At 41.3% G+C, this 21,683-nt stretch overlaps 1 protein-coding gene across 1 annotated transcript in view; it reads left to right on the top strand.

The window, feature by feature from the left end:
* The first annotated feature begins 1,116 nt into the window (after positions 1–1,116).
* The window catches only part of hcn2b (hyperpolarization activated cyclic nucleotide-gated potassium channel 2b), a 65,880-nt gene continuing 45,313 nt past the window's right edge, over positions 1,117–21,683 (top strand). The window contains exons 1-3 of the mRNA XM_034080373.2: positions 1,117–1,934; positions 3,298–3,721; positions 14,929–15,090. Of these exons, the coding sequence (XP_033936264.1) occupies positions 1,117–1,934; positions 3,298–3,721; positions 14,929–15,090 (1,404 nt within the window). The remainder of the gene's footprint in view (positions 1,935–3,297; positions 3,722–14,928; positions 15,091–21,683) is intronic.

The following is a 21,683-nucleotide window of genomic DNA, read 5'->3' as shown; positions in this document are numbered from 1 at the left end:
ATCAAATGGTGACTAAGGTCAAGAAGCACCGTGTTTATCATTATTTGTTTGTAGGATTTATCATTGTGTAACAGGTCATTCTTAAGACAAGCAGTTACTGCTATGCAAATGTGTTTTTGAGAAGAAATCTAAAGCATGTCATCAGGCCTGACATCCAAATGCTTTATGCCTTTTAGCCCGTCTATGATCTGAGATGGAGAAAAGCTCTACACTGTTTTGTGCCTCAACAAATGCACACATATTCCCCCCAAAAAACGTTGACTGTTGTATTATTATTAAACATGGAGAGCACATGATTTGTAAGAACCCCACTCCAACAATGTTTTTGGTGCTTCATGGGCACAAATATGTAACACAAATAAAGATTGAAATGAGCTCAACCGTGCTCTTATATTGAAATGACCTTGTATGAAGGATAGTTATCTTTTAGAATCACAATTATCTTGGCTAATGTCATTACGAACGTATTATTTGTTTATCGGAGGACTGGCATTTTAGGAGGCTTGATAGTGTGCAACGTGTATATTTCTCCACAAGGTGGAGCCATTTGACCAATAATCTTGAACCCTTGACCCCTGACTGTTAACAAAAAGCAACAGGCTGCTGTAAATACAGCCTCTGAGAGGAAAGCCTACATCTGCAATTATTATGGATCAGCTGACCAGGGATTACAAATGATTGGCAGATGGTCTACCTGGGATCAGCTGTAGATGGAGACCTAACCCTGACCTTCTGTCACCTCTGTCCTGCCTATCCTTGCTCAGATCAGGTGAGCATATATTTACTCATAGATTTGTGATTATTAATTAGGAGTTTTCTTAATTACACTGCCAGGTTATTTTGTCCACATAGTTTCTTCAATATTACCAGGTGTTTACGACCTAAAGGTGTGGTCTCTTGCTCTCTCTCTTACACACACTATTTTTCTAACAGCAGCCAAGTTGCAGCCATAGCAACGCCACCGGTGCTCTGTTATCCTAAATTGGTGTGTGTGGAGAGCACAGGCTGCTGTTGAACTCCTCACTCACTCCCTCTCTCCGCCGCCGCCCAGTCTGCCAGGTTCAAGGTACGGGGAGTGTTTCTCCGTCTGTCCCTCTTCTCTTGGTTCCGCCTGTGATGGACGAGGCGGAGGACGGCGAGGAGGAGCCCAAATTCCAGCAGCCCAGACCACCTCAGGTATACAGTTTGGATCATGGGAGCTGTGGAGGAACCAAGATGAAGAAATTTACACCAGGAGGCGGAGCCGCGTCCATTGCGCGTAAAAACTCCAACAACAATGAGCAGTGGCTCCTGCACGAGGACGAGGACTCCGGACCTGTCGGTGCCAGTGGCAGCACCACCTCTGCTCTGCTCTGCCGGAGGGATGCTGATGCAGGGGGCGCGCTCCTAGAGGCAGGCGTGACAGGAGAAGGAGCCTTCGTTATGATATGTAACAAAAACGGAGACTGTAGAAGGGACCCGGCCAGTTCAGGGAGCCTCTCCTCTCTCATCTCCAGGCAGGAGAGGAAAACAGATGGAGTAGTGTCAGCTGAAGACGGGAAGGGACAGTTTGCAAGTATGGACGGCTCCATCACTTCAGTGGGGTCCCTGACACAGGGGCCGGTCGCCGAGGTCAAGACCGGAGCAGCGATGGAGAAGAAGGACTCCAGAGTTTCCTTCTCCAACGCCGCAACTAGTAAAGGACAGACTCCGAGTCAGCAGTCGAGAAATTCAGTCACATTTTCCAAAGCTGAGGATGGCTCTCAGATAGTTCCGGATGATGGAGGCCTCAGGGGGAATCAGACTTACATGCAGCGGCAGTTTAGCTCCATGCTTCAGCCCGGAGTTAACAAATTCTCCCTGCGCATGTTTGGCAGCCAGAAGGCAGTGGAGAAGGAGCAAGAGCGCGTAAAATCAGCGGGTAATTGGATTATCCATCCATACAGCGACTTCAGGTATGGGTCAAATTGAGTTCTTAAACACATACTCTTATATTGAATGGTGTTCATACAGTAGAAGATACAGATCCCTGTTTGACACTAGCCAACTGTCCGGTTGTACCTTCTCTAACTTTATGTAAAATAAGAGAGAACATAGAATAGTCATTGTATTCAGGTATTCATAAATCTTCTTTGGGATTAAAATCCATATCTATCCCTTCATTTTAGAATATCTGAGAAAACCTGAAACTTGCATTAAGTGGGGTATAATCTGATCCATGAAAAACACTGTGAAAAAAAAATATTATGGCAACTAAAATATGTCACACAATTATAACGAGCACATTTCCTCTAAAAGGCTTTGTTTAATGAGTTTCCTATTAAAGATGAACTTGATGTGAAGTCTGAGAAGTTACATCCTTGAGTCTGAATGCTTCTTAACATTTTATTTAGCACCAAGTACAGCTCATCCAATTATCCCTTATAATAAGTATGACAAAGCAGTCTGAAGATAAAGCCAACTATTTGAGCTCTTAACAGGCTGTGCTCGGATTTGTATTAAAATATTTTATAATATAATGTTGGTTAGTGTTTTTTGGGGGATTTATGTCAACATTCATGACTCAGCAGCACTAGTCATCTCTCTCTCTCTCGCTCTCTCTCTCTCTTATAGACTCCCACTAACATCCAGCAGATACTTTTTTTTAACATATTAATCTGCTATTTATGTGCTTGATTTAATGTTCGCTGTGTTACAAAAAATCAGTTTCTTGAGGCTCAATTTGACGTCTTCCTATTTATCTAAGCCAGCATTTCAAAGATATTCATTTTAAAATCACATAACACAAACATGCAGCAAAACTCACATTGAGATTACAGGAACTAGTGTTTTGCATTTAGAAGAAAGGATAGGCCGATTGTCAAAATATTTGTTGGTTGGTTCTCTGTTGATGTACTGTCTCGGCTTTTAAATGAAAGGCATCACTCTTATAATGTAGCTCTTAGGTCGATCGATTTATTATGACTAAGCATTTCAGAGGGGTTGTCTTGGACTAAATGCAAACAACTATAAATCAGAAATGGAACGTTAGTGCTGGAATAACTGCTGACGCATCCTCCATCAGGAGCTTTACTGATAATGGGTGTCTGTGTCTTTTGTTCTTTGTGTTGAGATGAAGTGCACCCGGCTTATCTTTCCTGTTCTATTCCTGTCCCTCTGCTTGTCCTTGGCGTGACCTTGTCTTGAGTCAGATGGCATAGGTTACCTCATTAGGAGAATACAGTGCACTTAAAAAACAGGCATTTTAATACAAGATCAGCCATTTGTCACTTTCCCCCCCCTAAATATAATCTTCTCCCCACTTCTCTACCCTAACAGGTTCTACTGGGACTTCACCATGCTGTTGTTCATGGTGGGAAACCTGATCATCATCCCCGTGGGCATCACCTTCTTCAAAGACGAGACCACGGCTCCCTGGATCATCTTCAACGTGGTTTCTGACACCTTCTTCCTCATCGACCTGGTGCTGAATTTCAGGACCGGCATCGTGTTCGAGGACAACACCGAGATCATCCTCGACCCCAACAAGATCAAGAAGAAGTACCTGAAGAGCTGGTTTGTGGTGGACTTCGTCTCGTCCATACCTGTGGATTATATCTTCCTCATCGTGGAGAGAGGGATGGACTCCGAGGTGTACAAGACGGCCCGGGCGCTGCGCATTGTCCGCTTCACCAAAATCCTCAGTCTGCTGCGGCTGCTGAGGCTGTCCAGGCTCATCCGTTACATCCACCAATGGGAGGAGGTAAGCTCAGATTAAACTGTTATGATCCAATGAAAGGGTTTGTTTGTTTGTTACTATGACCACACAGGGACAAAAGCCTTAGGTTGGAAACAAATCTTTATGATTTGATTTTAGATATATAATATATTGGAGCAAATACACAAGGGAAAATACAGCATGAGCACCACTTTTGAGGATGTTGTGCTATATTTAGTAAAAGGAAGTTGTTATGCTAATCTATTCCATCTGTACAGCTGTCTCTGTCTGTTACCAGACTGAAATTGGGTGATATATGGGCAGATATTTCATATAAATAAAACATTTTGGTGATAATACATCAAATGTTATCACTCAATCATTTTGTTAAATATTTTACAGTAACAATAAATGTCTTATACATCTACTTTAATTACTGTAGCTGTCAAAATAGGATAGCAGCAAACATTTTCTTACATTCAAACTTAAAAAATTTAAATTGAAAATGGAATTCCTGTTCCTTTTTGGTTGATAGGTACATGATATAAAGCGATATATCGGCTAAGCAACACCGGCCAATATATACAAATCCCTGAAATATTGGAAGTTGAGATTTGTTTATTATCAATCCATATTATATAGCTATCGACTACGATCTCAAAATTACATCACTCTGTCCGTCCCCTCAGTACGCACGGTGCTTGGGGAAAAAGCCATATCATACTCTGCCCCCTCGACCTGGAACACACTTCAGCAGGAACTTAAGCTGACCAGTTTGATACCCATTACGGATTTTAAACTCATTTTAAAAAAGCTGGAGAAATCATCTGTGGGTGTTTGCACCTGCTATTTGGATTTCAATGACTACTTTTTTTACGGTGTTGTATTTTAGTGTTGCCTCTGTGTTGAGTGTCCTGTCTGTCTGTAACTTGGTAGTGTTACCACTGAACAGGTCTCTCTTTAAAATGAGACCTTGTGTCAATGAGATCTACACCTGTATAAATAAAGGCTAAATAAAAATATATTATATAAAGGGTCTATTAAACTAAGTCTTATCAACGTAATGCCTGCCCCTGATCACAGTGATCACAGTGTTACTGATCACTGGCGTTTCAGTGAAGAAGTAAGCTGCAGTTTGGTTATGACAGAGTATTCCCCCATCACTTTGATTTGTGTTTGCTCATAAAAAGAGAGTCTGACTGTGCTCCAATTAATAATACAATATTTGATTCCAGGTCAGTGTTTTGTGAGTATACAAGTAATTGTGTTTGTACTTCAAAACAATCCTCCCTATAATTACTTCCTGACACTCAAAAACAGAGAGTTTACCTTGTTGTATAGCAATAAGCCGGATAGCTGAATAATAGCTCATTATATCCCAGTGTCGTGATGTAGTTAAGAATTCATTAAATATTAATATGTGCCTATCAGTGGGAAAGTGAAGAGGGATTTTCCCAGGAATTAACACAACCATGGGAGACACTAATTGGCTTTTTATTTGTTCTCATAACAACAGATACATTTTTCCATTTCAATAATCGTTTTAATGCAACATTGAAACTACACAAGCTTTCTGATCTCATCATGGGCGTAGGAAGCATCCTCAATGTGGGTGGGACAATTTGACAGGGGTGTGGGCAGGTGGTGGACCTCACCTCCTCTAGGGGGGTCCAGGGGCATGCTCCCCCAGGAAGATGATTTTTTAAATATTGAAGTTAAATGCATCAATCTTTTGCACTTTGAGAGCAAAATTAGGGACTAAATCTTTGGATACATCTCAACACCCATATGAAACAGAACTGTAAACAGATTTACTTTTTCTTTATGCATATTTTACAAATCACTCCCCTTTTAAACTGTATTCTTGTTTTACTGTCCTATAGTATGAGTTGGAATTATTTCATACCTGTTAGTCTCTTGTTTTGTATAACTATAATGATCATATAAAGGTGTGCCTTGGAAATACTTATTTACATAAATGATTAAACCGTTTGAGACCCGCTACTTAGACTAAAGTGAACTATCTAAACCAGGGGTGGGGCCCGCGAGAGCATTTGGTACGGCCCTCGAGGTAATTTCTAAACACACGCAAAAAATAAAAAAATTAAAGAAATCTAGACCGCAAAATTAAACAAGCGAGTGCCTGTTTTCCTGGCCAAGGTCAGGGTTCTTGAACACAACACAAGCCTAACGTGTCATCACGTGGTATATGTCTCCTCTGACACTCTGACAGGGGTGCAGTTCTGACGGAGAGCACCAGAACGCCGCTCCGGCAATTCCGAAATTGCAGTACCCATAAGGAGCCGTACACATGCCGCAGTTTCTGCTCATCTGTCATACTGATCATACAGCCAATAACTTTGTTGTTATTAGCATCTGGTTAGCTAGCTATGCTAACGAATATAAGAAGCTTTTTCTACAACCAGTGAGGTAAAGGCACATCTTTATATTTATAAAAAAATAAGAGAATAAAGTAAACGGGTATAAAATACTATATGACAGTAAGAAAAAGTTGTTATTAATAAACAAGAATACAGTTTGAAAGGGGAGTGATTTGTAAAATATCCATAAAGAAAAAATAGAATCTGCTTACAGTTCTGTTTCATATGGGTGTTGAGAGATGTATCCATAGATCTCTTAATTTTGCTCTCAAAGTGCACCAGATTGATGCTTTTAACTTCAACATTTAAAAAAAAATCTTCCCTGGGGAGCATGCCATTGAAATGGACCCCCCTAGAGGAGGTTAGCCCCCCCCACACTTAAATCATGTCCACATGGAAAGGAAACTAAATACATTTGCACACATCTTGTGTCCATATCTATGTGTTTTGGTGGTCATGCCACAACCGTGCATGTGCATGCATGCGCGAGTCATGGTAAAATATCTGGATTAAGAGGTTGCTTTTTCTTTGCACAGCATGAAAGAAAGGCGAAATGAATGGGCTGTGATTTTAGTACTTTTAAGCAGAGGTCAATCATTTGTACGGCCCTCGGAGGATGTTGAAAAAATTGAAATGGCCCTTGAGAGGAAAAAGGTTCCCCACCCCTGATCTAAACCCTCAGAGAGTCCTTTACCTCACTGAGCTGTAGTTATCAGCCTCTCAGTCTGACAGGAGAGAGCTCTCCCTCCACCTCTTTAATAACAGCGCCTTATATCCTGGTGCTAGTGGAGCACGCTCGTGAACTGTTTGCGCCGGAGCCTCGCAGTGTGCAAACTGTGGCGCGCATCATTTTACAACTAAAGACACAGCCAGGGGCGGAGCTTCCTACAGGCGATATAGGTGGTTGCCTAGAGCGCCTCCCAGAGGGGGGCGCCAGAAATTGGACCCAAAAAAAACCAAAAACAAATTTTTTTTTATTTATTTTTTTTACTTTTACTTTGTTTACCCCTCTATATCTGCAACCATTATTCTTACATACAAAAACAATATTCTAACATAAGGGGAAATGAGCCAAAAATCTAAAACGGTCGGTCGGTCTAAGAGCCTCGGCTTTAGGTGTTCACAGTCAGAACATGCTTGAGCGCTGTGCATTGATGGGTATCGGTCAAGTGTTTATAAAATTAAGCGTTGAGGAAAGAAAGACTAACGTTAGAGAACTATGAAGAGGCAAAAGCCATCCGGGGCGCAGTATAAAAACAGAAGAAAAGAAGAAGAGAAACGTGTAATAATAATAATAATATTTTGATTATTTGATATGTGTAACATATTTTACATTTCTTCTTAATTTTCTTTGAAAGCAAATTTGCACATTCTTTTATTGTTTGTTATTGTTGTTGTTATTATTATTGTTTGTTAGCTAAGTTGTTTGTTTTAATTCTTTAGTGTGCACTTTACATTTATTCTTAGCTCTTGTAATAAATAAAGGTGCAGTACTGTCACAGCAGGATTTGGAAAAACTTGTCCATGCTTTTATCTTCAGTAGACTGGACTACTGTAATGGTGTCTTTGCAGGTCTCACTAAAAAATCTATTAGTAAGCTGCAGCTAATTCAGAACGCCGCTGCTCGAGTCCTCACTAACACTAAGAAAGTGGATCACATCACTCCTGTTCTGAAGTCTTTACACTGGCTTCCAACAAAATAAGTTACCATAGCTATGCAAATTACATTTCTGACCTCCTGCTAAATTATGAACCATCCAGAACTCTCAAGTCGTCAGGGACTGGTCAGCTTCCTGTCCCCAGAGTCAGAACTAAACCTGGAGAAGCAGCGTTCAGTTATTATGCTCCAAGTATCTGGAACAAACTCCCAGAAACCTGCAGGTCCGCTGCAACTCTGACTACTTTTAAATCCAGCAAGAAGACTTTTCTTTTTGTCGCTGCTTTTAATTGAACTATTCATATCTTAGACTGCACTGTAACTTTTATCCATGTATTTTTTCTTAATGTCTTTCATTTTTTGTTTTTCTTTTAATGTTTCTTTTATTATCTTTTAATGTTTTTAAATGCCTTTATCTGAATGTCTTTCATTTTTGTAAAGCACCTTGAATTGCCTGGTGCTGAAAGGTGCTATATAAATAAACTTGCCTTGCCTTGCCTTGCCTTCCTGTGTGTCAAAGAATAGATTTCAAAATACTGCTGCTGGTGCAACTGTAAACTGTAAACTGTGTAAACTGTGCAACAGTACAGTAGGCCCACACAAACTGCAGAACACCGGGGCTTTGGGAACACTCAAAATTACTTAAAATGATTTAATTCCCATTTAACCTGTTAAGGGGCTTCCCCCCCCCCCCCCCCCTGTTGTTTTCTCACGAAACTGTGTCTCAGGGCTTCTTAAAATGTAATAGACTATTCATGTGTCCTACTCATTTAACGGGAAGAAACTCAGGTAACTGATGATATGAACCATGTTTCACAAGAAGCGTCTAAATGAGCTCTGAGCGAAAAAATGCTAACGCACTCTAGGTATAAATCAATCGATATACTTATTAGATATGGACAAACAAGCTTAGCTAACAAGCTGAAATTCCACAGATTCTAGAAATATAAGTATCATCACTGAGCGATCAGAACTCGCAACAGGGGAAGCAAACACAGACATCGCACGAAGTAGCTTTAGGTAGCAAAACACAGAGATATGCTCACCTTTTGCTGTTATTCTGATCAAAAACGAGAAAAACGCGGCTGAAGGTTAATCCATAGGTTAATCCAATGTGTCTGTTACTTTGAAAAAATTATTGATAATCCATAATTCAATTTTTATGTAAAACACGGAGTTTTCATAATAGCTGCTAATGATAGCTTCCAGAGTGTATGACAGCTTCCTATTTTGTCTCCTTGGATACGAGTCCAAACAACTCACAGACTGCACCGGGCGCTGACGTAGGCGCCCCTGTGACCATTAGATTTGACGACGCTGATTGGCTGAAATTATGTTTCGGCGGCATAGTTTAAAGAAAGCAACAGTTGGCTTCTGCTGCACTTGCTGGACTCTCGCCTGGGCGCTGTGCATAGCGCCCAGACGAGAGAGGGTAATGATACACGGGCAAGGCCAGGCAGGAAACATCTGACTTATCAGTAACTTTAGACATCGTAACACAATTTTAAACAAGATTTTATTGTAGATTATACATTTTACTGATACCAATTATATAATATTTACCTTGTTTATAAAAAAAATAAATATATATATATATATATATATATATCTTTTAAATATATATATTTTTTTTTATGTGGGAAGAGGGGGGGCGGCGCCCCTAGCGCCCCTATGGACCGGCCGCCACTGATCCTCATATAATGGCTACGACGCCCATGGATCTCATCATATATCAGGGAATGCATTGTTACCTATTTAAATAAACACAATCTACCCTGGCCTTCTAGGTGCTTGTATAAACTGATTATCCCTATTTGGACTGACCAAGCATCCCTGAATAGGATTGTGTGCTCCCTCGCGCTGAAAATAACCACTGCTCTTCTGATTACAGAGTGATCATTTGAGCTTCAGGAGAACCCTGATTACTGAATCAAACATTCACAACTGAGCGCTGATTTTCTTCGACTCAGCTCTGCTCTGATCCGCTTATTCCAGCCGGGCTCTGCTCAGCTCGATACGAACGTGGCTGGCAGTGTTTCTTCTCAGCTCAGCTCGGCTCAGATCGGGGTTTCCTCAAAGATCATGTGTAATAAATTATAATTTCACCGCTTAGCTCAGCTGCAGTGGGCCGACTGAGTGTCCAAGTGTGCTCATAATTAAAAAATAACGAGCATGTTGTGTACTTTTTAGACGTGATGTTTGAATCGACTGGTGTTTGTGCTTGTTGTACAGCCAACAGAGAGGCAGAGATAAGCGTTGTCGGGAAGTAACAAGAGCAATTTCCTGACACAGGACGCTGATATCGAAGCTCTCCACTTGCTGGCATGCGTTAGAAAGGATGCCTTTTACATGAGCCCGACAATAATGCTGAATGGGTGGAAGCAGGTGTGTATGCATGGGAGCAGAGATTGGCAGTGGGAGTTATATTCATCAGATTCAATATTTATCTTTAAACGTTTAATCGCCAGGATCACCGTGTCATTGACGATATGCATCAGACAGGAGTAGACAGTTCTTTATCTGTGTTGCTCAGACTGTGAGTAGTGGTCACAGTAATGTGCTCTGACCCAGATTGTGGTCTGACAGTGACACATGGCCAGGTGCTGTTCAGGTGTCAGGGGGGGGGGGCATTAGTCCTGGAGCCTCATTAATCATGATGGGAATGCTTCCTAATCACAGGGCAAGGCCTCACAGTGTGATTCGCGTTCTCCCTCTCCAAATTAGCTACGTCCTTTGTCCATTATGCGAGGAAAAAGTGTCAGTATCTGCAATGTGCAAGGGGGAGGAGAAACCTAAACAACTCAAAATATGTTTGATTTAATTTTGAATAATGATGTTCCATCCTTTACCAAGTAGAGACACCTTGATGCTGAATATATGATGTTCTTTGTTAAGACAGCTAAGTCAAGAGCATTTAAAGCACTTTTCATGTAAATTGCACAGAAAAATTATTCATGGGATTTGGCAAATGCACATCATTAGAGAAGGAGTGTGAGCAAGAATCATGGACATCAGTGCATCGAGTTTAAAATGTGTGTCGTTCTGTGTGGACGGAGAAATATGCTAGACCAGTCGGCTTCAATCAAATTGTATATTTAAAACAGAGGACCCTCACACACAGTGTATGGCCTAGTTCACATGTAGGACAGCTCTCTAGTCTCAAGTGAGACTTTGTTTTTGATATAAGAAATAATCAAACCAGGCCCATGAAGCAGGACTTTCCAGTATATTATATATAATATGACATACATCCACCATCTGGCCTACATCCCCTCTAAGATCAAACTCTTTCCCTACTGAGAAACAAACCTTAGCTTATGATTCAACAAGTGCATTGGAGTTAACCTACTCTCTGCTCACATGGTGGTATCGGCCTGGCCAACAGCCAGCAGGAGCCGCAATGAGTGGTGTTTACAAGGCTGTGACCACAACACCAGCTCCACACAGATGAGCCTCCATACCTGAGGGGAGTACATCTGAGAAACAGCAGAGAGAGGCCGACCGGGCGGCTGATCAAAGCTTTATCAATGTCTTCATTCATAACACAAACTCTTGTTCATTTCCTCCGACTGCTTTAAATGTGTAAACCCCCAAACGGACACTATTATTCTTCTAAGATTGATGAGGAATGACATAGCATTCATTCCTTTGTTACTCATTATTATTGACACCATATCCTGTTTTAACTATTTAAGTGTATTTCACTATTTGAAGTATATATAGTGTACATGAATTGGAAACCCAACTAGTTTTCAACACTTTCTATTTAAACGTATAGCTCTCACGCTGCTCTTTGCCTAGCTGTGGTTTTAATTATCCGCACTAATCAATACTTTTATTGTAATGGTGAATACATTGTTTTCAATTTGATGTATTATGTATGTATTTTTGTCTTAATTTAGAATATACTGTCTCTCCTGTTGGAGTTGCAACTTCAGCAATTGTGAACAATTCAGACTTGATTTGACAAAAAAACTACATTCATTATCATCTTCATCATCAATAGGTGGCTTATTTTGCTAACATTTTATTCTGCTTCAGTGAGAATGTTACAAAATGATTTAAAAAGAAAAGCCAAGTTCTGAAGAAAAAATATTTTTGAAATAAAAAGTAACATTTTGAAAAAAAGGCAAATTCTGAGAAAAAAGTCTAATTTGAGATGCATTGTGGAACATGTAGTTTATGGGCAACGTGCTTCTGTAAAGTAGCATGTAACCGTAAAATAAACATATTATATTCTTTGCACGCTCTTGTGGGGCCACATAAAATGAAGTTGCGGATGTGGCCCCCGGGCCTTGAGTTTGACACCCCTGATAGAGCAACAAAACATGGCTTAAACAGAGAAGGTGAATGTTGGAATTAGATTATCCAGTTGACCTGAAACACAACTCCACATCCATCCATCCATCTTCTCCCGCTTATCCGTGGTCGGGTCGCGGGGGTAGCAGTTCCAGCAGAGAGCCCCAAACTTTCTTTTCCCTGGCGACATCAACCAGCTCTGACTGGGGGATCCCAAGGCGCTCCCAGGCCAGCGAAGAGATATAATCCCTCCACCTGGTCCTAGGTCTACCCCTTGGTCTCTTCCCAGCTGGACGTGCCTGGAACACCTCCCTAGGGAGGCGCCCAGGTGGCATCCTAACTAGGTGCCCGAACCACCTCAACTGGCTTCTTTCGACGCGAAGGAGGAGCGGCTCAACTCCGAGTCCCTCCCTGATGACCGAACTTCTCACCTTATCTCTAAGGGAGACACCAGCCACCCTGCGGAGGAAACCCATCTCGGCCGCTTGTATCCGCGATCTCGTTCTTTCGGTCATGACCCATCCTTCATGACCATAGGTGAGGGTAGGAACGAAAATGGCCCGGTAGACAGAGAGCTTTGCCTTCTGGCTCAGCTACCTTTTCGTCACAACGGTGCGGTAAAGCGACTGCAGTACCGCTCCCGCTGCTCCGATTCTCCGGCCCATCTCACGCTCCATTGTTCCCTCACTCGAGAACAAGATCCCGAGATACTTGAACTCCTTCACTTGGGGTAAGGACTCATTCCCTACTTGGAGTGGACAGTCCATCGGTTTCCTGCTGAGAACCATGGCCTCAGATTTGGAGGTGCTGACAACTCCACATGATGTTGCTTTGTAACGATTGGATGTTTAAATACGCAACTGAGAGAATAATATGTCAATGTTACGTTTACAGTACACAGTACAGTAAAGTATTTACTCCCCTTACCAGAGGCGGATTTAGGATTGTAGGAGATCCGGGGCTTAGCCCAGGAGTTGTTGGGGGGGGGGGGGGGGGGCAGGGGTAAAGTGCTATTTTTTTTACAAGTGGGGGGTGGACCAAACATCCTTTGGGGGGGGGGGGGGGGGTGCAGGGGTAAAGTGCTATTTTTTTTACAAGTGGGGGGTGGACCAAACATCCTTTAGGGGGGTCGTCGCCTCCTCTAGGGAGGAGGAAGATCTTTTTTTAAATATTGAAGTTAAAAGCATCAATCTGGTGCACTTTGAGAGCAACATTAACCCTACCTTAATAATACCTTAAAGGGGACATATCATGCTATATTTGAACAATATATTGTAGGGCCATACCTATATAAAGTATATAAATAGTTTTTCTTTCAAAATACCAAACAGATCCTGCATTTTGCCTTCTGATGTGATTTAGCATGTTTGGCGTGTGTTCCCATTAGCATACCGCACCGCTATCGAACAAAGCCGACACACCGTCCTCTTCCGATCCACTGCACATTGCTTATCGTTTTATAGATCTATTCTCATCCACCATCTTTGTTTGTGACGTAAAGAGTGTAAGAGTCACGTTTCTGAATCGGGCACTCTGAGTGGATGCAGTCACAGCCAATCGGATTCAGAGTGTTGCCTGTTAGTTCCGTTGCCTGTCAGTTCCGTTGCTATGGTTCCGTTGTTATGTGTACTGAAACGAGAGCCGGTATAATTCCACGCGGGAAAACAAAATAAAAATTGGAATACGTTATTTTAGTGTCTTAAAAGTAGACTGAGGTATGAAGGGTTAACGTTACATCTTAGAATAATTTGTAGTCATGTTCTGTATACATACTAACATATAAGGGTATTGACTTAGTGTGGTTTATCTTTCTGTCGCTGGTTTTAATTTAAACTGAGCTGTTGTGTTCATCAGTAAAGTGGAACTTCTGTGTGAACTATTCGTATCTTAAACTGCACTGTAAATTTGTATTCATGTATTTTTTCTTTTAATGTTTCTTTTATTATCTTTTACTGTTTTTAAATGCCTTTGTCTGAATGTCTTTCATTTTTGTAAAGCACCTTGAATTGCCTTGTGTTGAAAGGTGCTATATAAATAAACTTGCCTTGCCTTGGTTACTCCATGTTTACTACCTATAAGATTAACGTTACAGTACATCACTCTATTTCACTTCTTACTCAGTCAGCCAGAGTGCAGATATCACCATTAGATTCACACACCTGAAACATCATCCATTTCTTCACTGCTGGTGATGACATTGTTGTCAGTTGCTGATACTGCTGCTGCTGCTGCAGCTTGTGGCGCCTGCTTCGATGAAAATAACTTTCTAATATCCATAACTTAGGCTATTAGCTTAAAACTCGTCAGGCACTAGGAAGGATCACTTCTTCTTCAGGGCAGGGAAGGCTACGCAGTACGCAGGCTAATGTCCCGTAGCGGCTGCCTCTCTGGTGGACTCCGGTACTGCACATTACTCCCGAGACATTTAAAAAAAAAAAAATCTAATTTTTTTTTTTTTTTTTTTAAGTGAAACATCCGGGGCTTTTCAGAAAACATCCGGGGCTTGAGCCCAAGTAGCCACCCCCTAGCGCCGCCTCTGCCCCTTACCTTAAATAAATCAATTAATTCTGCTGGAAGATAGTATGCAAGCCAAACTATGTCCTATAAATAACAGCTACATATGTTTGTTTGTACTATGCCTCCTGTAGCACCTTGGGATTGCTTTAAAAACCGAATTTATTATTATTATATTATTATTATTACATATGTTACTTTACAATTAAAAACATGGTCACCGAACATCCGATTCTCTCCTCAGCAGTAATACATGCTGGATGTACTTTTTGTGATTCCAAAGTGTTTACCTCTATCTGTAAAAAAATAAATGTTATTCCGCTCACACATCTATTTCTGTCTTTTTCCCTCCTCTCCACTTTGATGACCCTCTGTCTGCCCGTCTCCTCTGCTGCTGTCAGATCTTCCACATGACCTATGACCTGGCCAGTGCTGTGATGCGGATTTTCAACCTGATTGGTATGATGCTGCTGCTGTGTCACTGGGATGGCTGTCTCCAGTTCCTCGTCCCCATGCTGCAGGACTTCCCGTCAGACTGCTGGGTCTCCCTCAACAAGATGGTGGTAAGCAAAATGCTGTGTGTGTTTATGTTTGCGTATACGTGTCAAACAATACCACACATATGCAAAGCTGTTTAAAAGAACAATTACTGCAAAAACACAAGCACAAAACCCCCCCCTGTGGAGCAAAAGGGTGTGTTATTTGCAGGCAGATCTAGTTAAGGATGAGTCTGCAAAAAAACACACACACACACACACACACAGGCTGGCCTCAATTAAACCCTAGAGACATGCCGTGTACAGAAAACAGGAGTGAGGGATGAGAAAATAAAGCCTGTTTTTACTCGCTCACACACTACATCATGTGTTTAGTCTTTAGCTGTTCTCTTCTTTATCTCGCTCTTATTTACATCTCCTCTCAGATGTCGGTAGCTTCTGGCCATCTGCTGATAGACTGGCCATTAGGAGTGTTTTTTCCTAAATGAATTCTGGCATGAAAGTAAAACTCTCTGGAGAGCAGTAGTGCAACACTCAAGCTGCATGAAAAATAACAGAATCTACCACACCATTAAGTTGAGAGTTTCTGTCTCGATCATTTTGGCTTAGACCCTTCCTTCCTGTCTGACTCGTCATTTTTTATCAGAAATACCTGACAGCGAGTTTGTGATTGACAGAGCCAGATGCAGAGAGAAGCTGTGATACTCAATCAATGAATCAATCAATGTTTATTTCTATAGCCCAATATCACAAATGTTACATTTGTCTCAGTGGTCTTCACAATTTGTACAGAATATCAGTATGACAATACGACACCCTCTGTCCTTAGACCCTCACATCGTACAAGGAAAAAGGAAAAACTTCCGGAGAAAAGCCACAGTGTAAAGGGAAAAATGGGAGAAACCTCAGGGAGAGCAACAGAGGAGGGATCCCTCTCCCAGGACGGACAGACGTGCAATAGATGCCGTGTGTAAATTGAAAAGATAATACATTTACAACATAGGTAGTCCAAATGTTTGGAAATGCATGTGTGTATAATAGGAAGATGAATCCACGAGGATATCCATCCAGGACCGATGATCCAGGACCACAGCCACGACTCAAGATCCAGGGCTCGCGATCCAGGACACAGGACCGCAGGATCATCCATGACTCCGGATCCCGGCGTATATAGACACCAAAAAGAAAGAAATGTGGGGAAGCTGGGTTAATCGGAACATGAGAGTACACAGGTACAGACAGAGAGAAGGAAGAAGTAAGATGTCCCCCGACAAACTAAGCCTATATCAGCAAAACTAGGGGCTGGATCTAATCAGCCCTAACTATAAGCTTTATCAAAAAGGAAGGTCTTAAGCGCACTCTTAAAAACGGATAGGGTGTCTGCCGCCCGAACACAAACTGGAAGCTGATTCCACAAATGTGGAGCTTGATAAGAAAAGGCTCTGGCTCCCATTGTACTTTTAGAGACTCTAGGAACAACCAACAACCCTGCATTCTTGGAACGCAATGCCCTAGTAGGACAGTAGCGTATAATGAGTTCTTTAAGGTAAGATGGCGCCTGCCCATTAAGGGCTTTGTAGGCGAGAAGAATAATTTTAAATGCGATCCTGTGTTCTATAGGGAGCCAGTGTAAGGCAGCCAGAACAGGAGCAATGTGGTCCCTTTTCCTAACTCTGGTTAGTACACGAGCTGCAGCATTTTGAATCAGCTGAAGCGACTTGACTGACTTACACCTGTCTGTTCTCCCTGTTGCTCAATACTCGCATCTGTCACACTGATTTTGGTTTTTACACTGTATTACACACGAATATACACATTTACACATGTTGCCTATAATCCCAGTGTCAGGCCTATTAGTTAGGACAACTAGAGACCACCCCTCAAATTCAGATTTGTATAATTTTCTATTTGCCATGTATGTTAAATGATATGGTGTATTTTAGGGGTGGGATATAAATATATATTCACACAAAATGGGCATATACATCATCTAAGATGATAATAATAATAATTTAACCTGTTAAACCCGAAGGTCCCCGCCGGCGGGGACCCTGGTTTTTTTGTTCACAACACTGTGTCTCAGGGCATCTTAATATTTAAAAACCTATTAATTTGTTATACCAGATTAACGAGAAGAATCTCAGCTAACTGACAATACGAACCATTTTTACAGAAACAAAACACAAGTCTCACAAGAAGCGTTAGCATTAGCCCTTAGCTAAAACGGGCAGATGCTACTTCCGGTGCTAACTAACAAAAACGATCTTTAAAACTTAATATTTTCTGCACAAACTACATATCATCTGAAAGCTGATACTCCACAGATTATTTGGTTATAAGTATCATCACTGTAGGACACACATTTACTGAGCTAGCAGCCAGAACAGAGAAGAAGAAAAACAGCAGTTTTCAAAACCATAACAATAATTATGTCTTACCGTTGCTGTTTTGTGATCAAAGCTCGTGTTCAAGGGAATAAAAACGCTGTTTAAAGTTAATCCAATGTCTCTTAGTCACTTTAGAATTGTTCCTGATAATCTATCATTACATTCATGGCAGCAGAGTAGGTTTAAAGTTTTGCAGTCCCGAGCTAACGCTGTCTCACGTGCTGTTTACGCAAACCTCTCTCTACTTGACGTAAGTGTTTAGCGGGACTTACTAACTGTCACTCGATTCTATTGGCTCTAACGTTCAGAAAAGGTGTCAATCACCCAAATCGACCAATGGGTTCCAAAGATATGATCCTGCATAGTATAAACCAGGCATCCTCAAAGTACGGACTAGGACTAGGTCCGGATACGGACCGAACCACAAGTTCTGTCTCTGGACTCTGAGCAAATTATACTTTTCATATGTATTATCTGTGTTATCTGCAAGACATCGCCACAACGCAACGAGTCAAAATGATCCGCTATGTCCATAGACTGCAAACAGCGCTCATCGGACATTTATGAGAGAAAGTCTCTAATGTCCGAGTGCAAGTGAATGCAGCACAAGATGCACCTCATGTAACCCCTCCCCCGCGGTCCTGGCGCGAGCGTGGACATATGATTGGCTGCGATTTCATTTGAACGGGACGGCGCAAAGCGAGAAGCATTCGGACCCAAGCACTGAAGGAATGAGGTATTTGCGGTCTACACTGACAGAGAAGAGACTGTCAGTTTGGCTGTACTCAGCATTGAATCAAAACGCACTACAGCTGTTGATCTTAATAAGTTTGTGAGGCGTGTTGCTGAACAAAATGGTAATCGCCGCATTCAGCTGCAATAGACATGTCAACTTGATGCTCTGCTCACGGATGAGCATACAAAACTATTAAGATGATGACCTTACGTGTGTAAATATATATTTTTTCTTTGAGGGGGTCTGCCCCATAGACTGTATATATAGTCTGCCCCCAAAAAACTGTTTTAAGTCCTAAGAAAGTCAAATAAGACGGTGTGTAAAACTACACTGCCCAGCCAAAAAAAAGTAACCACTTTGATTTAACTAGGTTAGTAGGTAAGGACTTTCCACTGGATAATAACTGAGTATAAAGAATGCATGACTGAAGTGATGGAGACCATGTTGAAGGCAAACAAAAAGAGGAAATAACAGGTCAAATCAAGCAAATCCCCCTCTCAGATTCCACAGCAACCAGAATAACATAAATACTGGCTGGTGATTTGATTAATCAGCTTTGTGATGGAATAAAAAATGCACAGTGCATTTCCTTAGCTGTGGATGAGTCCACTGACACCACTGACAATGCTCAGTTGCTGGTGTTTGTGAGTTGTTATGATGAGGCAAAGGGAAGTTTGTTGAAGATGTGTTGGGCCTGACGAACCTCAGTGGACACACAAGGGGGCAAGACATTTATAAGAGTGCAGCTGCCTTTATTCATAACTGTGCAGCTCTTACACTGCGACTCTGAGGGATCAAGCACAGACACACACAACAACAATGAAAACTGCTGCATACAGATTATTTTTGTTTTTGCAACCTCGTGTTAAGAATCTTGTTGCAATTGTTTAAAAGTTTGAATGACCGTAATAAACGGACCTTTGTCTTATTGAAACATTTATTTTGGACCTTTAAGATTTGTATTTGAGTACCCCTGGTATAAACTAAGCCCGCTCCGGCTCTATTACGCATTACGCAGCCAGAAGGGAGAGCTTCACCATAGAGCAGGAGCTAGAGATGCTAGCTGACGATAGCTATGATCATACCAGATGACTCTTCGTCGGATGATGAAGATCTCCTCCAGCCAGACCTGGATCCGGACAGTAGTGACTCGGATGTTAAACTTCCACCACGGGAAAGGTATGTAATCTCTCTGTTTTTATATATTATGTGGTTGGTGAAACTGCGTCACAGTGCTAGCTTAGCCAAGAAGCTACAGGAATGATTAGGCAAAATGCTAAATAGTGTTACTTGTCTTTTTGGAGTTACATTTTCTAAATGAATGGCCAGTGAATGAATATATATATGTGTTTACTTATTTATTTGGTGTAATATTATTCATTTATTGTCCAATATTATCCTTTTTATATATTACTTTTGTGTTTGGTGGAACTGCATCACAGTGTTAGCTTAGCCAACAGGAATGATTAGCCAAAATGCTAAATAGTGTTACTTGTCTTTTTGGAGTTACATTTTCTAAATGAATGGCCAGTGAATAAATATACATGTATACATGTGTAATATTATTCATTTATAGTCCAATATTATCCTATAAGTATAAGCCAGTGAATTAATCTAATCTCTTTGTTTTTCCACATTTGTTAGATGAAGTGTGACCCCAACAGGACAAAGCCACACACCCAGAAGACTTTCAGGGAGCAGCTTGCTGCAGAATTGTTGGAGTTTGCTGAAGGCCCTGCACCTCCACCACCCCCTCCTCCACCACCCACATGCATGCCCGAGTATTATGGGGAAGACACCTGTGTACTGCAGGAAGTGCCAGGTCCCTCTGTGCTTCACTGTCAAAAGGAACTGATTCAGGGAGTGGCACGACCTAAATACTGGAACATTCAGGTAGGTATAAAGTTCAGGTAGGTATAACATTTTGCGAGTGTTTATTTAAAAAAAAAAAAAACTTGTTTTTATATACCTAGTGTGATTTTATTGTATAGTGGGTTGGTACAAATATTTGTTGTTTTTACAAACCTATAGTGTGTTGGTAAAATGTTTGAAATAAATCTGCCCCAGTTGGAGTCAAATGTTACCTATGTTTCCGGTTTTTTTTATTGTGCAAGTACACCTACACACAATGACCTACTACAGTGTAGTTTTATTGTATAGTGCGTTGGTACAGTTACATACACACACAGCTACACTTACACCTACACACCTACACGTACCCACACAGCTACACTTACATACCCACACAGCTACACACACACACACACACACACACACACACACACACACACACACACACACACACACACACACACACACACACACACACACACACACACACACACACACACACACACACACACACACACACACACACACACACACACACACACACACACACACACACACACACACACACACACACACACACACAGCTACACACACACACACACACACACACACACACACACACACACACACACACACACACACACACACACCACACACACACACACACACACACACACAGCTACACACACACACACACACACACACACACACACACACACACACACACACACACACACACACACACACACACACACACACACACACACACACACTTACATACCCACACAGCTACACGTACCCACACAGCTACACTTACACATACACACCTACACACACACACACACACACACACACACACACACACACACACACACACACACACACACACACACACACACACATACACACACACACACACACACACACACACCTACACACACACACCTACACACACTCACAAAAATATATTTTTTTGTTAAGAATTTTTTTTTTTTTTGGGTGGAATGAATACCTATAGTGATGATTCAATATAATACAATAATTTTTATAGTCTGGTACCTGAAAAAGGTCAAATGGCACTGATGGAACCAAATGTGCCCAAAGCTTATTCCGCCTGGACTTTATTTACATAAACCTCTCTAAAAAGGTCAAATGTCACTTGTTTTGCCTCAATCTTGATACAGGGTACTTATTATATGTTATACTTTGGATTCCTAAAGCTTTTAGGCTACTAACCCATCATTCAAGGTTGGTCTTCACTATAAGTAATGGGTTTTCTTTAGGCGGAGACAGGAATTTACATTTTTTTGCTATGTTCCATCTAAATTTACTCTGACACAGAAAAATCTATATTGATTCTGACACTTCTACATCCAACTCACAGATGTAACCTTGCTTTGACAACAACAATTATTCATATAAACCTTTTAGAAGTGAAGTTATAGTAATTTGTTCTGGGAATGTCATTTTCGAGCCTGAAACCTGAAAAACAGGCTCAGGGTTTAACAGGTTAAAAGTCAATTCTTTAAAAAAGTATATTATTTTCCTCAAAATAGCCTAAATATTGATAAAGACTAACAGTAAAACCACACACATAGGTTGTGCCACACATCGTTGTTTGATTTGTTGCAACAGTTTTACCTTGTTATTTTGTGTACAAGAATATTCTTGAGAAATACTGAAGA

This window comes from Pseudochaenichthys georgianus, chromosome 4 (genome assembly GCF_902827115.2).
Source record: "Pseudochaenichthys georgianus chromosome 4, fPseGeo1.2, whole genome shotgun sequence".
NCBI classification, from domain to species: domain Eukaryota; kingdom Metazoa; phylum Chordata; class Actinopteri; order Perciformes; family Channichthyidae; genus Pseudochaenichthys; species Pseudochaenichthys georgianus.
Note: the sequence above shows the minus strand (reverse complement) of the source record. Positions and strands in the feature narration are given on the sequence as shown.